This window comes from Nicotiana sylvestris, chromosome 12, assembly GCF_000393655.2.
Source record: "Nicotiana sylvestris chromosome 12, ASM39365v2, whole genome shotgun sequence".
In the NCBI taxonomy this organism is placed as follows: domain Eukaryota; kingdom Viridiplantae; phylum Streptophyta; class Magnoliopsida; order Solanales; family Solanaceae; genus Nicotiana; species Nicotiana sylvestris.
The window spans coordinates 9,734,399-9,750,546 of NC_091068.1; the positions used below are offsets into that span (position 1 = coordinate 9,734,399).

A 16,148-nucleotide genomic window follows, 5' to 3' on the forward strand; every position below is an offset into this window, starting at 1 on the left:
TTGTTTGAATCTCGGGTTTTGACCATGTGGGCCCGGGGTCAATTTTTGACATTTTGGGGAAATCTATAGAAAACTTATTTTCATGCATTAGAATTGATTCTTTTAGCATTTATTGATATTGTTAAGTAAATTGTGTCTAGATACAAGCGAATTGGTGGTAGAAACAAGAGGTAGAGTGGTAGTTGAGGCTTGAATTTTGTTCGTGGCATTGAGGTAAGTGTTTGGTCTAACCTTAACTTGAGGGAATAGGTATCGTGCTTTATTGCTATGTGCTAGTGTAGTGTACGACGTATAGGTGTGGTGACGAGTATCTATACATCATTGTCAAGCATGCCCGTGAGTCTTAAATTGAAATGGGTTTGTTCTTAATAAGTACTACAAATGCCTAAGTTGTTGATTCTCTGCGTGGTATTTGTTATGGTTGAGTATTGGTTCTAGTTGAGGTTTCTTTTGTGAAGTTAAATGTTAGAACAAGTTTGGTTAAAGTTGTTTCCCTTGACGGGACGTATTTACTTCTTACTGTTGGTTCCCTTACCGGGATGTGTTTATTCTCATTGCTGATTCCCTTGCCGGGATATTGTTGTTTCCTTATTGTTCCCTTGCCGGGATTCTTTTGTGATTGGTGTTGAATTGTATATTGAGATCGGGTTGCACTCTGCAATAATATAATATGGGATCGGGTTGCACGCCGCAACATGGAGTAATAAGGAAGGATAGGAGGGGTCGGGTTCCACGCCGCAACAGTGATATATGATATGGATTGGGTTGCGCGCCACAGCAGTATTATATGATTTATATCAGGTTGCACGCCGCAATAGTGATATATGATATGGATCGGGTTGCGCGCCGCTACAGTGTTATATGACTTGGATTAGGTCGCACGCCGCAACAATAAAGGATAAAAATGGATATTGATTTGTTACTATTTTCTTATTCTTATTGATGCGAACTTTGAGTTGTTCTTCGTGTTTTTCTCCTGAGTTACTGTTGGTACTTGATATTTACCCATGGCATGTCCCCCTTCCCATCTTTAACTGCTAGTTTCCGTTATTATTTCTTGTCGTATATGCTTTAACTGCACAAGTTTATTTGGTAGTCCTGTCCTAGCCTCGTCACTACTTCGCCGAGGTTAGGCTCAACACTTACCAGCACATGTCGTCAGTTTTGCTGATACTACACTCTGCATTGTGTGCTGATCTCGGTACCGGAGCTTTTGGACCTTATAGTGGTTGCTGCGTTCAGTCCAGCGGAGACCCGAGGTAGTCCTGCAGATGTTTGCATGCCTTGACGTCCCCATCTATCATTTGTATTCTGTTTTCATTTACTTGAGAGACATATTGTATTTTTCTTTCCAGACAACTATTTGTAGCATTCGTAGATGGTCCGTGATATTGTGACACCAGTTCTGGGTAGATATATATTGTGCGTTTTTTGTACTAATATTTGGCTATGTTATCAGATTTTGTCTTCCGCATTTCTTTAATTAATACTATTATTCCGTTGTTGATCTCATGTTGATTTTAAATCATTAAAAGGTTAAGGAAAAGATTAATAAGATATATAATACTCGGTTTGCCTAGCTTTCACGAGTAGGCGTCATCACGACTCCCGAGGGTAGGAAGTCCGGGTCGTGACATCCAGCCTCTCACAAAGAGCCCACTTGTCTGGTCATCTTTGTCTCCTTCAATGTCCCTCCACATATCACTAGAGTTAAGTGTCTGCCGCACTTGCTCAAGCTTGATAGGCTCCTTGCTATACATCATTGAATTCTTAATATCACAATATTCTGAAGTCAATTAAAATAGCAAAGCACATGCAAGAGTCTCCTCCTCCTTTTTTAATTCCTGCAATCTGTAAGTCCATGACAAGTTTATTAAATGCATCTAAATAATCTTGTAATGAAGTACCTGACCCTATCTTAAATGTGTGAAGATACCATTGTAACAATATCCTTGTTGTCACTGATCGGTCTTGGTATAGCGCTTCTAGCTTTTCCCATAACTATTTGTCCGTCTCTTTGGTACCTGTACTCACTTTACAAAGCACGTTAGGTGCAAGGCATAGTTGGATTGCACTCAATGCATCCCCTTCAATCTTCTCCTTGTCGGGAGCTGATATATACTTAGGATACTTTCCGTCAATAACATGGATAGAACCTTCCCTCCGCAGTAACGCCATCATCTGGATCTTCCAAATATTGAAGTTGTTGCGTCCACTGAATCTATCGATTTCAAACTTCATGGAACTCATATTTGCTTGTTCTTCCTCCTTGGATTGTTAAAGAATCTTGCAACTCTGATACCAATTGTTTGCGGAAACGTAAAAGAAAGAACACAAGATTTAACGTGGTTCGGATCAAAATAATCCTACGTCCACTAGAGAACAATTGCCTTTTTACTATTAACAAATGAAGGGGAGATTTTCCAATTACACTTAAGAGAATTTCTCTCTTAACTCTCTACTCACTACAATGTATTGTATTATTTTTGGGATGGTTTCTACAAATGAAGGAGTGCATCTATTTATAGAGGTAAAGACCTCCTCTTGATGTCATTGGTAATATCAAACTACCTCCTCTTGATGTGATGACATCAAATGAGGAAGCTTCCTCCTAGCATCCACACCATCTTTTCCAATTGGCATGCCATTATTGACTAAACATAAACTAACATTTTCATTTTACTCGGAACTACAATTTATAAAATTGCTTGCTATAGTGATATTAGTTGCTTCTCTCGGGGCCGTGGTTTTTCCCTTGTTCAAAAGGGTTTTCCACGTAAAAATCTTGGTGTCATTATTGTTGCATTTTTACTCTTGCTGATTTAACCATAACTTAGTATTTCGTGTTTATCACTAATACCATAAATATTATTTTTTACGAGGTTTATTCCTAATATTTTGATTGGTAGTGTTGATTTGTATTAGATCCTAACAACCGAATTCCAAATGTATTAGATGTGGACACAACCTCAACCTTATATACAATCGAGGAGCTCCGGAGAACAATGTTCACCTTGGATAAGTTAAGGGGTATACCTCCACATTGTTGTGTAGCAGAGATTGAAAGGCTTATAGAGGATGTCGAAAATGTATGCCTTTGTGGACTCACATTTTTGCATCCAGAAATAGAATGGCGTCTAAGGCCTCAGCAGCTCGAGCTAAAACTTGTATGTATACTATTTCTTAACTATAATGAAATTACAGATATCCCAGAACTTGTGGTTTACTAGTACTTAATTTTACGAAATTGCTAACAAATTATATATATATTTATGTTATGAGTATTTCTCGCTTTTGGTTGATAGCTTGAGCAGAACATGGTTAACTCTTGCAAAGCTCTTAGTGAAATACTAGGTGATAATTCACATTTGTTGGACAAGTGGTAAGTTTTCTACTCTTGCCAAATAAGAAAGTTTTTTTTCTAGTTTGTTATCATGTTTTACATACCAAGGTCGAACTCTTGTGCAATTGTATTTTTTTCTCAATGCAGGTACAACGAAGGATTTTAGTACCCATCTTATCTTGACGCCAGGTTTTTTGGAGCATCCATTGTCATACATAAATGCTTTGTAAGTAGTTCGATATGGTTGGAAAGAAACAAAAATATTTGAAGGAAAGAAACAATCTGCCTCTTTTTGTAAAATATAGATGTTTGTTGGCTATTTATGCATGGTGTTATATGCTGGATAGTCTATCTTTTCTTTTGAATTTTTTGGAGGATAGATGTAACTTTTAGTATTCATACAAGATATATGACTTTTAGTTTCATATAGTAATATTATTATTATTTATATTATCAAGGGTTAATTCAAATTAATAAGATGTTAGCCATATGTTTGTCATACATTATCTTGGATCTTGATGTAAAAAACTTTATTTGCTAATACGAAGATTTGAGTAGTTTATTTCGAAGTTCTAGAATATTTCTTATGTTAAAAAGTAAATATTCTTTGTTTTTTAAAAATCTTTTTACACAGATTTTATACTTTTTTCTACAAAGTTCAAAATTGTCTAAGTCAAAATATTATTACTTATTTTATCATTAACACTTTTTGGGGCGTCAAAATTTTTGGGGCCTAAAGCAAAGGCTTTACTAGCCTCACCCCTTGAGCCGCCCATGGTTAATAGAATTTTAATATCAATGTTTTGCTTTGTATTGGTAGGGTCCTGATCATGGCAATGAGTATTGCTCAAGATTGTATGATGCTTTGATGAGGCATGTGAATTTGGAGGCCTATCTTGATAGGTTGCATGCGCAAATAATCTTACTACCCTTGTACAGGCGTGAGTATTCCCTTGCGTGATAGTTTAACTCATTCAGACAGATGAAATATTTATTTTGTAAGATTGTATTAAATAGCAATTTGCATGGATGCAGCTTGCAATTATGATGATCTAATGGAAGATATATCCTTATTTCCTTGACCAATTGAGAGAAAATAGACTTGGTGGAGGTTCTAGTCTTGTATAATCATTTCACTGTGATGCAAACCACCCGTTAAGTTTGCCTGATGCCGATTACGCTTTGAAGGTCACAACACAACATACTAACTCTTTCTTTGAGGTAAACATTTTTAAATCTTTAACAACCTTCAGTACAGAGATTTTTGAATCTAAAGCATTTATGGACAGACTGATTTATATAGTCACGAAAAGTTGCTACACAAGTCCTTCCTCGGGCTACTTGGGCATGGGAAGCGTTTGGCCCTTAATGCGGTTGAGGAAGGGTTTATGGTTTTCCCATTGATGAGAAATGGGGATCTGCGCGCAAATATTCCAGGTATCTTTATGGATTTGAAATCTGCTGCCATTTTATTTTCCATATTATGGTTTTGTGTCTATTCTCAAAAATTAATAGAACTAGATGGACGAACATGACAGAGATTGACACCATAAAATTACTGTTAGATCCTTGACAAAGCTGACCAGCAAGCGGCGCGGCAATGGAAAGGATTTGGCATGATGGCCTTGCCATTGGCCTGTGTGCGAGAGGGAAATCAACATGCAGGATAATGCGGGCATTGTCAATGGCAACAAACTGTTGCAAGAGCAAGTGTGACGGACTACACTACTATTTGAGGGCTAAGGTGTGACGGACTACACTAAAGCAAGAGTAGGCTGCATGCAAGCAAATGCCAAGGCCTTGACGGAACTAGGAGGGCTGGACAGAAGCTTGACAAGGAAAAGCGGAAAAGACCTAGGCGCTAAGACGCGGCAGATTAGTGCCAAGGCAGTGGCATTGGCAACTTGGTATTGTGTTCGCATAGGTGAGTGGGCTGGCACCTAAGGAATTTGTGGGAAAACGACTTAGCAAAGGGAATGGCATCATGTCTTGGTGACTTGATGCTAATATCAGCCTGGCATTAGCAAATGGCAGATTTCATCAAGTAGGGGGGCGACTTGACATGAACAAGCGACTGCGGCAGCAGGTATGCGTGCGACTAAGTCATGGGCGACAAGCTGTGGCGATGGCATTGAGCGGGAGTAGTGTTAAAGGCCAAGGCTGAGTGCAAAGCCAGCCTTGAGCGTGCAACCGATAGCCAGAAACGCGCACATGCAACGCACATGCAGCGTTTGTCAAGGGTATTGTGCACATGTTGTGCAGTTGGGCGGTTACAACTGCCTTGTCCAAAGAGTTGCTGATAATGGGGCTAAGTCTATGCACGTTTTTAGGCATGTTAGGGAATGAAATGCACGTTTTTTATCATGGGTGATCATGGCCTAACAGTTGGGGGTGTCAACTGAAATAGGAAAACTGCTTTGGGCTGACTACACTATATATATGTGTGTTAGCACCCCCAAAAAGGGGCTAAGGACCCAGGGAGGGAAAATGAGCAAGATGTAGGCATAGGGTTGTCTATGACAAGGCTTGAGCATGGCAAATTATGTGCCATTGCCTTTCCAAGAGTGAGTAGCATGAAATGCCTTAGGTAGGGGCTTTTATAGGGCAGTTTGTGCAAGAGTCGGCAATTTTGTGAATTGGTGTCTGCCAAGGGTGGCAGCACCTTGCCAAACACACGAGTTTCCTTTGTAATTCTTAAAATATAAAAGGTTGGGAAAGAGTTCCCGTATATCTGCTTGTGCCTTTATTTATCTATGTTGCCTTGAAAATATTCTAAGTGTTAAACCTCGAAAGCGAAAGAAAATCAAAGTAAGGCTGAGCCAAGTTGAGACGTGACTGCCGCATAGCAAGCTGTTATTCGGCGGACAGAAAATGCCCCTGTGATAATTGGTATCATAGCGCAGCAAGTTCGTGACGAGGGCGAGACGGCCATGGACAAGATGGCAAGACAAGGGGTCAGTGTGCTTGTTCGTAGAAGGGACTGTCCCGGCTTAGAAATTCTGAAAAGACAAGAAAGGCAGTGATGCAGAAATTTCAAGTTGAGGGTGCCAAAATCAGCATGGGATTCTTTCAAATCAAGTCAGTTGCATGCTAGATTTGCGTGGGAATGACAGGCAGGAAAGGCAAATGAGAAAAACGTTGCACTTGAGGGCAAGGACAACGTAATTCTCAAAAGGGTGCTGAACTTGTGATGTCTTTGCAAATGGCGAGCATGTGTTGGGGATTATTCGACAAGGGCATCGAATTCAACTAGTTGGGGTGGTTTGTTAGACCCTTGACAAAGCTGATCAGCAAGCGATGCCACAGTGGCAAGGATTTGGCATGATGGCCTTGCCATTGTCCTATGTGCGAGAGGGAAATCAACATGCGGGACAATGCGGGCATTGTCAATGGAAACAAATTGTTGCAAGAGCAAGTGTGACTGACTACACTACTATTTGAGGGCTAAGGTGTGACGGACTACACTAAAGCATGAGTGGGCTGCGTGCAAGCAAAGGCCAAGGCCTTGACGGAACTAGGCGGGCTGGACGGAAGCTTGACAAGGAAAACGGGAAAGACCTAGGCGCTAAGACGAGGCAGCTTAGTGCCAAGGCAGTGTCATTGGAAACTTGGTATTGTCTTTGCTTAGGTGAGCGGGCTGACACCTAAGGAATTGTGGGTAAACGACTTAGCAAAGGGAATGGCATCATGGCTTGGTGACTTGATGCTAATATCAGCTTGGCATTGGCAAAGGGCAGATTTGATCAATTAGGGGCGACTTGACATGAACAAGCGGATGTGGCAGCAGGTGTGCATGCGGCTAAGTCATGGGCGACAAGCTGTGGCTATGGAATTGAGCAGGAGCAGTGTCAAAGTCCAAGGCTGGGAGCAAAGCCAGCCTTAGACATGCAGCAGATGGCAGAAACGCGCACATGGAGCGATTGTCAAGTGTGATGTGTAGTTGGGCGGTTACAACTGCCTTGTCCAAAGAGTTGCTGATAATAGGGGTAAGTCTATGCACGTTTTAGGCATGTTAGGGCATGATATGCACGTTTTTTGATCATGGCTGATCATGGCCTATCAGCTGGGGGTGTCAACTGAAATAGGAAAATTGTTTTGGGCTGACTACACTATATATGTGTGTGTTAGCACCCCCAAAAAGGGGCCAATTATGTGCCATTGCCTTTCCAAGAGTGAGCACCACGAAATGACTTAGGCAGGGGTTTTTATAGGGCAGTCTGTGCAAGAGTCAACAATTTTGTGACTTGGTGTCTGCCAAGGGTGGCAGCACCTTGCCAAACTCGAGAGTTTCCTTTGTAATTCTTATATTATAAAAGGTTGGGAAAGAGTTCCCGTAAATCTGCTTGTGCCTTTACTTATTTATGTTGCCTTGAAAATATTCTAAGTGTTAAACCTCGAAAGCGAAAGAAAATCTGAGTAAGGCTGAGCCAAGTTGAGACTTGACTACCACATAGCAGGCTATTTTTCGGCGGACAGAAAATGCCCCCGTGACAATTACCATAGGGGAGGTACTGGTAGGAAATGAGACATGTCTAAATACACGTATGAAAAATATTAGCAATAGAGATATGCTAGGAAAATGTTTCGACTGTCTAAGTCGATAAGATTCACGACAAGGTTATGTCGTCCTTTATACAATATTTGTAATTAGTGAATAGAAAAATCTATGATAGGTTACAATAGAGATATGCTAGGAAAACTTTATGTTTTGATGATCTAACAAACTTACCATCCATAACCAATAAGGAAACTGTTATACATTTACAAGACCTTAAGATCACAAAGTTCCAGGTTGAGATCCAGCGTGGGATATAACTCAATTCTTCAGAGTGGAAGGAACAACTTAGGGAATAGGTCCCTACCAGTTCCCGAGGAGATTGTATGAAGTCAACTCTCAAGCTAGAAAGTTGCTGCCTGCATACACTAATGTACAAGAATAGTGCAACAGTCAACTTTCTGTGGAAGGCTTTTTACCAACCTTGCTTACATCATTGTAAATGATGTCACACATGTATAAATACAATCAAGGAAAGTAAAACAACTTACTTCATGAGAGAACAAGATAAGGAATCTAATACAATTAAGTTCCATTGTATTCAGAATAATTTGTCAGATGTTTGGTTCAATTCTCAATAAAATCAGATAAGGAAACAGCAGAGGGACCAGATAGGGATCAGTTTCCCTCATTGTTGTACAACCAACTCTACAGCTGTAAAAGCTGCTGCACCGTACCATCTGTCAGGCTGCTGCACTATACCGTCTGGAAGTAGTACAGCAACACAGTTGTAGCTTGTTAAGGCCAAACTAAAGGGCACTTTATTGCATCATCCATGATGACATCACACACACATATTATCAACATGAGGCAAGGGATTTCATCTCCCTAATACTTGCAAAATCAAAAGAAAATATTCTCTCAAGTGCTAGCCACAACCTCTCTCAAGAACAAAGTTGTTGCAACCTCAAGGACCAGATCCAAAGATTGAAAATATCTTAAGTCCTTAGGCTTGTTGAGTCTTTATTATTTGTTCTTCATTTGTAACTCCTACTTAGCTTAGTTAGAAGCATTGTGTAGGAAACCCTTTGTAAATTATAAATTCTTGTGTTTGTGTTTTGGCTAGAGTTAGTCGAGTTGTGAAGTCTTTGTAATAGAGTTATTACAAAGTGGCTTGTAATAGTATATTTACAAGTTAGTGAGGGATTAAGAGGTTAATTCCTAGGTTACAATAGGTTGTAATCTAAAGATTGCTCAGTAGTGAAGTTGAAATCTTACAAAGGTAGGTCATGATTTTTAATCCCGTTGAGCTGGGAGTTTTCCACATAAAATTCCTCTGTGTTCTTTATTTACTACCTATTTACTGTGGGAACAATTAGAGAATCTGATTCCTTATACTATTTAGTTTTACAGTCTGTTGCTTATAGTGGGAACTGATAGAGAACCGGGTTCTCTATACAATTTGTTAGACGTTTAGTTTCTATCAATTGGTATCAGCGCAGGTTTTTTCTAAAAGGTTAACACCTAGAAAGGATCTATATGGATGCTCTACCAAACTTTAAGGAAGGTAGATCAACCTACAGACCACCAAGATTTCAGAAAATGGTTAGTAGAAATGGAGGCATTCCCAAGAAAGGCAGCTCTAGCAGAAACACTAAAAGATATGATTGTTGTCACAAGTGCAAAAAGCCAGGACATTTTATCAAAGATTGTCCTCTCCACAATCAGGTCCATTACAAATACAATGCTAACAAGGTGGGTAAGAGGAACCCGGTCCTCGACAGAAAGTTCAAGAGAAGAGATATCGCTGATAATATTGTAAAGCAAGCTCTGGCTACCTGGGGAGATTCCTCTAGTGAATCTGAGGGTGATAATGAACAGAAAGACACCTCCATAATGTCCGTTGAAAGCAAAGTTGCAAAATATGATTCCATATTTGCATTGATGGCAAAATCTCATGAGGATGAAGAAGATGATGATGATGAGGTAAACGTTCTGGACGTACAAAGAAATTTGAAGTTTTATTCTAAAAAAAAGCTGGTATCTTTGGCTAATGTTTTAATTGATGCTTATCACAGTCTTATAAATGATAAAGATTCTTTTACTATGGAATTAGGAGAAGCAGAATAGACCAGAGATGACCTAGTAGTCATTGTAGTTGATTTAAAGGAAACGATTGAGAACCTGAAGAAAGATAAAATGCCTTAGATGAAAAAATTGCAAATGTAGACCTAAAAGAGACCATTAAGAGTGTAAGTAGGGAAAAGAAGTTTTAACAGAGAGAGTTTCTAGCATTGAGCATGAGAGAGATGACCTACTAGTGGTGGTATTGGACTTGAAGGAAACAATTGGGGAACTTAAAATGGAGAGTAGGCCTGAAAATTCTCAAAAAGGAAAGAAAGTTGCAAGTGAGGCATACATTAAGCTTGAAAGTGAGTTAAATTTAGTGAATTCTAGTCTGTGTGCTGAGCTTGAGAACAACAAACAACTTCAGGAAGAACTAGGTAGAGTGAAGAGTGATCTTGAAAAATCACTCAAGTAGACTAGGTCCTCTGATGCTATCACTGCCTTGTACACCAGCAATGGGGGAAATAGGCAGGGAATTGGGTTCCAAAGGGAAAAGACTCCCTACAACCCTCATAGCAAGTACGTTACTGTACCTGACAATTAGATTTGCACTCACTGTGGCAACACTGGGCACTTTAAAGAAATTTGTAAGGCCAAATTTTAATCTCAACAGAAAAATAAAGTTTTTGCTGAAAAAGTGACTATTGTTAGGGAACCTGCTCCTTCACATAAAAATGTATAATGCTTGCTTGGACCAAAAGATCCCTCATTCACCCCTTTCTTCATTATAAGGGACCCAAACTTATTTGGGTTCCTAAGTCTAACCCTTGATTTCCTAGTGTAGGGAACAGTGAAAGGGAGCAATCAACAATGGTACATAGATAGCGGCAGCTCGAAGCTCATGACTGGAAGTACAAATGATTTTTTTCCACTAAAGGCCCTGTAGGGAGGGAGTGTATCCTTTGAAAATGGCAAGAAGGGATACATTCTAGGAGTTGGAAGGATCGAGAAGTATTTTTCCCACTCTATTGAAAATGCGTACTATGTAAAGGGGTTGAAGTATAGCTTGCTGAGTAGTTCCCAAATTTGTGACAAGGGTAACAAAGTGGAATTTGTATCTAAAATGTGCACAATCACAAATCTTCTGACTGGTGAAGTGATGTTAGTAGTCAAAAGATACAAAAATATCTATGTTGCTAACTTTGTGTCCTTGCAAAATGGGCATCTTAGTTGTCTGAGTATTGTTGATGATAATGTTGAGCTATGGCACAGAAGGCCAGGTCATGAATGTTTTACACTGCTGAACAAATTGGTCAAGAAGGACCTAGTTCCTGGTCTGTCCAAGTCAAGCTTCAAGATCACATGGTGTGTGATGCATGTGTAAGAGGAAAGCATACACGTAGTCATCAATGAATCTTTTGACCCTTGTAGAAAGGATTTGAATGATAAGAATGATCAAGATAGAGAACAGTCAATTGTTCCTGGTAAAGTCATTGACAGGGAAAATAGAAAATTTGATATGATGAGCCACGTTGAGGAATCAAATGAGGATGGTGCAACCATATGTCCAACTGATGGAGAGGAACCTGGTCCCTCAATCACAATATCTGAAGAAGAAAATAGAGTTGTAGATGTTTTACATGGAACTCCAGCTGCTGAGGAATTCAAACCAGCTCAAAGACAAGAAATTAGCTTTCCTTCTAAGCCTTTCTCTCTCAAATAGAGCCCAAGAATAGCAAGGAAGCATTGTTTTACGCCCCAAAATCTGAGGAGCGCGACCAGTGCTCAACTTAGTAAACCCGATTGAGCAAGCCTGTTAGGTTTCATACTACCCAAATTCGTCTTTGAATAAAGAGGAAATGTACACCATTAATCAAATTTATAAACATGTCATTAACAATTCCATTTCATTTCCATTAACAACTTCGTTCACAATTTTGAAGATATTACAAGTTTTATACATCATTGCCAAACATCAATATTTCCACTGTAATTCCAATACCTAACACTACCCACAACCTATCTACGGAGCCTCTAAATACAACTAAAGAGTAATATGGAAACACTGGCAACAAGGCTTCGGCTATACCTCAAATATAATGTACATGATAAACAGATGAAACAGGACTCCGAAATGAAGTGGGGCTCACCAAGTCAGCTGAAAGGATGATGCAGCACTAGTTGCGACCAACACTGCCTGCTATAGAAACACCTACATCAATTTAAAGACATAGCGCCCCCGGCAAAAGGGACGTTAGTGCCATCGAATAGCTCTAGTATGTATAACTAAACGCCATTTAATTAGAAAGAACTTTCATACAAAAATAAGATAATCACAAGTATGACTCAAAAGCTTTAAACGATCACAACATTATCAAGGTAAAAGAATCATACAATTTTCACATCATGTTTCCATAGCCTTTAGTTTGGACATTTCATACTGTTCAACATTGTTCATAATACCACCGCTATCTTGAGCGGAGTCCGATCACGACCCGATCGTCTAGGTTTCCTCTTTTGAGACATATACTTCAATCACCATCTTATTTCTCTTTTTTCGGAATTCAATATCCACACATTACCACCATGTGTGCGGCATGGTGTCCGATCACTGCCGCCTTACCTAGGCATTGTTCCTTTCTCATTAATCATCTCATTTTAATATTTGTTTCAAATCTATCATATCAACTCATTGGCACTTAGGGCCACAATTATCATATCATACTTGGCACTAGGCCATATTTCATAACTCTCATTCCACATCACTTTCACTTTCAACATCAAACTGGCAATTTAGGATAATATGTGCACACAAAAGCAAATAAAATTGTAAGCATAGATGAGACTTCACATATATGGTACAATATATGCAGCTTCAATCTCAATTTAAGGTCTAAGAATTTCAATACATGATTCATATTCCTTGCACCTTTTCAAGTTATCAAGAATAGCACATTAATCAAATTGAGATATATCTTTCACGCATATAAGGTCAAAACCCCAAATTCATGTGAAACAACAATCAATACAATAATTCAACTTTAATCTTACCGTATTTACACAAACACCGACGGAGCTCAATATCTAAAAGGCGGGGTTTTAGCCATACATACCTGAAATTTGCCCCTTAATGATACTACAATGATCCAATACACTTAAGCAACTTCAATCTACAATACAACATTCGATAGGGCCAATATTACTAATAAATTCCATAACTTATGCCGTTTAGGTATATTATCAAACACCTTGTAGGTATAGATCTTTATATCTCATAACTGTAGTATTAGTTCATCCAACTATCGCTATTAACCAACAATTTATTCCACCATCGTTCCTAACCAATTTATACTTTCTAACAACATTTGTATGACCATCCATTCACACCCAACCATCAACCTCCTTAATTAACCCATTTCACAATCTCTACAACGCCAACACAACCTAGGTTAGGCACTTATGGCTTCCAATCACCATCCCGAGAGTTACAATACTTAATTCATACTCATATTTCCATAATAACTCCATATATGTAAGTCTAAGGTAAAAGATTACCTCTTGTAGACCAAATCTTAAAAGACAACTTTTGGGATGTTCTTGAGATTTTGAAGAAATCCTATGAAATCCAATCAAAACTATGTTTTAACTAGTGATTGAGATGAGAAATCACCATGAAAACACACTTAAAACTCACCTTAGGTGTGCAATTGGATGCCTTGGCCGGATTGGGGATGGAGGAAATGCCCTAGTCTTGAAAAATGACTTAAATCCTCTCATTTCCCGTACTTAGGTGTATTTAGAGGTCTGCTACTAGCGCGCCCGCGCTAAGGAGGCAGAATACTTCTCAATATGCGCGGTCGCGCTTCCGCCGCGCACCTGGGCGCGCATATGACACATGCCCAGTAAAATGGCCGTAACTTTCTGTATACACTTCCAAATGACAAACGGTTTGATGCGTCGGAAACTAGACTCAAAGAGCTTTAATTTTATAGGTTGTGAATCATGTAAAACCTTATATAAATATAGATATGCTTGTCCAAAGTGAGGTCTTGTGTATTCATTTACAACTTTAGTCTATTATGATATTTTCCAACTTGGCTTAGACTTAGGCCTCCCATTAGACCCCACATTACACATTATAAGACTTATACACTTATTTTTCCAATTCCAATTGATGACCATCATGTTAATATTATAATTAGCCTATACGGCACCACGAAATCCTAATTTACTTAGCGAAATTTTTTGGGGCTTTACATTCGCCCCCGCTTAGGATCATTTGCCCTCGAATGATAAGTGGAGTCAATCCGCAAATACTTAGCATAACTTATCTCTTTTCTCACACCTCTTTAACTCCCAAATTTTGGCTAACTCCCAAATCTTTCATAAATTTCGGCAGAGTTTCCCTTGTAACTGGGCTTATCCACCTGTCAGAGAATCCTAGAAACACACCTCAACAAAATATATGTTATCAAATGACGCAACAGAACATAAAACAACACCAACCGTAGCCCCATAATGAACATATAATTGGAAAGGAATGCCTTTACATTAGTTGAACAAGCGATACAAAATTTATGTGAAACAACTTCATAGAACTATTTCATTGCTATTCAAACAAACGAGGGTACTTCTTTTTCATTTCTTCCTCAGCTTCCCAAGTGGCTTCCTCAATTTGCTGGTTTCGCCATAACACTTTCACGGAGGTAATTTCTTTATTTCTCAACTTTTGGACTTGCCTATCAAGGATGGCAACTAGAATTTCTTCATACAACAATTCTTCATTATCTTTAATAGTCTCAATTGGTACAATAGCGGATGAATCTCCAACTACCTTCTACACCATGGACATATGGAACCGGGGGCACTAATGACATCTCAGGTGGTAGCTCAAGCTTGTAAGCCACCTGACCAATCCTTTGAATGATTTTGTACGGCCTGACATATCTCGGACTTAACTTTCCTTTCTTTCCAAAACGCATGATACCCTTCATGGGGGAAACCTTCAAGAATACCTAATTATCTTCCTTGAATTCCAAATCTCTTCGACGAACATTCGAATAGGACTTTTGACGGTTCTGAGCAGTTTTCAACTGCTCCTTAATAATCTTAACCTTCTCCATAGCTTGATGCACAAGGTCTGGCCCTATCAATTCAGCTTCCCCATCCTCAAACCACCAATGGAAGATCTACATCTCCTACCATACAATGCCTCAAATGGTTCCATCTGAATACTAGCATAGAAGTTGTTGTTATAAGACAACTCTATGAGTGAAAAATGATCATCTCAGCTACCTTTAAAATCAAGAACACAAACACGCAACATGTCCTCAAGCGTCTGAATGGTCCGCTCTGCCTGCCCATCAGTTTGTGGATGAAAGGTTGTACTAAGATTTACTTGAGTACCCAAACCTTGCTGAAATTTCTTCCAAATGTTTGTCGTGAATTGAGCCCCTCGATCTAAAATGATTGAGACTGGGGTGCCATGCAACCTGACTATTTCTTTGATATGCAGTTGAGCATATTGTTCCGCTGTGTCAGTAGATTTGACTGGTAAGAAGTGTGCTAATTTGGTGAGTCGATCCATGATTACCCAAATTTAGTCAAACTTGCGCGTAGTGCGCGGTAATCCTACCACAAAATCCATATTGATCATTTTCCATTTCCACATTGAAATTTCTATGCTTTGCAACAATCCTCCAGGCCTATGATGTTCAGCCTTCACTTGCTGACAGTTCGGACATTTTGCCACAAAGTCCACCACATCCCTTTTCATGTTATTCCACCAATAAACTTCTTTGAGATCATGATACATTTTTGTAGAATCTAGGTGTACGGAATACCTAAAAGTGTGAGCTTCCAAAATCCTTTCTCGAAGACTGTCAATATCTGGAACACATAGGTGCCCTTGGCACCGTAGAGTACCATCATCAATGCCAAAAGAAAAGGATGTGGTCCTGTGTTTATGAATTCCCTCCTTCAGCTGTACCAACAATGGATCGTTGTATTGCTTCTCTTTCACTTCTGCCACAAGTGACGATTCAACCCTATTTTGCATAATTTCCCCACCTTCACTAGAGGTCGCAAGACAAACTCCCAAACTAGCCAACTAATGAACCTCTCTGTCCAACGGCCTTCGGCATACCTACAAGTGAGCTAAACTATCCATAGATTTCTAGCTAAGAGCATCTTCCATGATGTTTGGCTTTCCCGGGTGATATTGAATGTCGAGGTCGTGGTCTT

At 39.4% G+C, this 16,148-nt stretch overlaps 1 protein-coding gene across 1 annotated transcript; it reads right to left on the reverse strand.

Annotated features, from left to right (window-relative positions):
• Window positions 1-14,514: 14,514 nt before the first annotated feature.
• LOC138882660 (uncharacterized) lies at window positions 14,515-15,492 on the reverse strand. Its single transcript, XM_070163268.1, has 3 exons — window positions 15,201-15,492; window positions 14,960-15,051; window positions 14,515-14,742 (listed from the first exon to the last, which is right to left on the reverse strand). The coding sequence occupies exons 1-3, from the start codon at window positions 15,490-15,492 to the stop codon at window positions 14,515-14,517; spliced, it is 612 nt and encodes a 203-aa protein (XP_070019369.1).
• Between the last annotated feature and the right edge of the window lie 656 nt (window positions 15,493-16,148).

Bases quoted from the DNA above. Each gene is read 5' to 3' on its own strand.
- LOC138882660 (XM_070163268.1), bottom strand. From the start codon at position 15,492: ATGGATCGACTCACCAAATTAGCACACTTCTTACCAGTCAAATCTACT. The intron at 15,052-15,200 runs GTAGCTGAGATG...CTGAATTGATAG, and splicing joins TTGTGTTCTTGATTTTAAAG to GGCCAGACCTTGTGCATCAA. The intron at 14,743-14,959 runs GTTCGTCGAAGA...TCCATGGTGTAG, and splicing joins GTCAAAAGTCCTATTCGAAT to AAGGTAGTTGGAGATTCATC.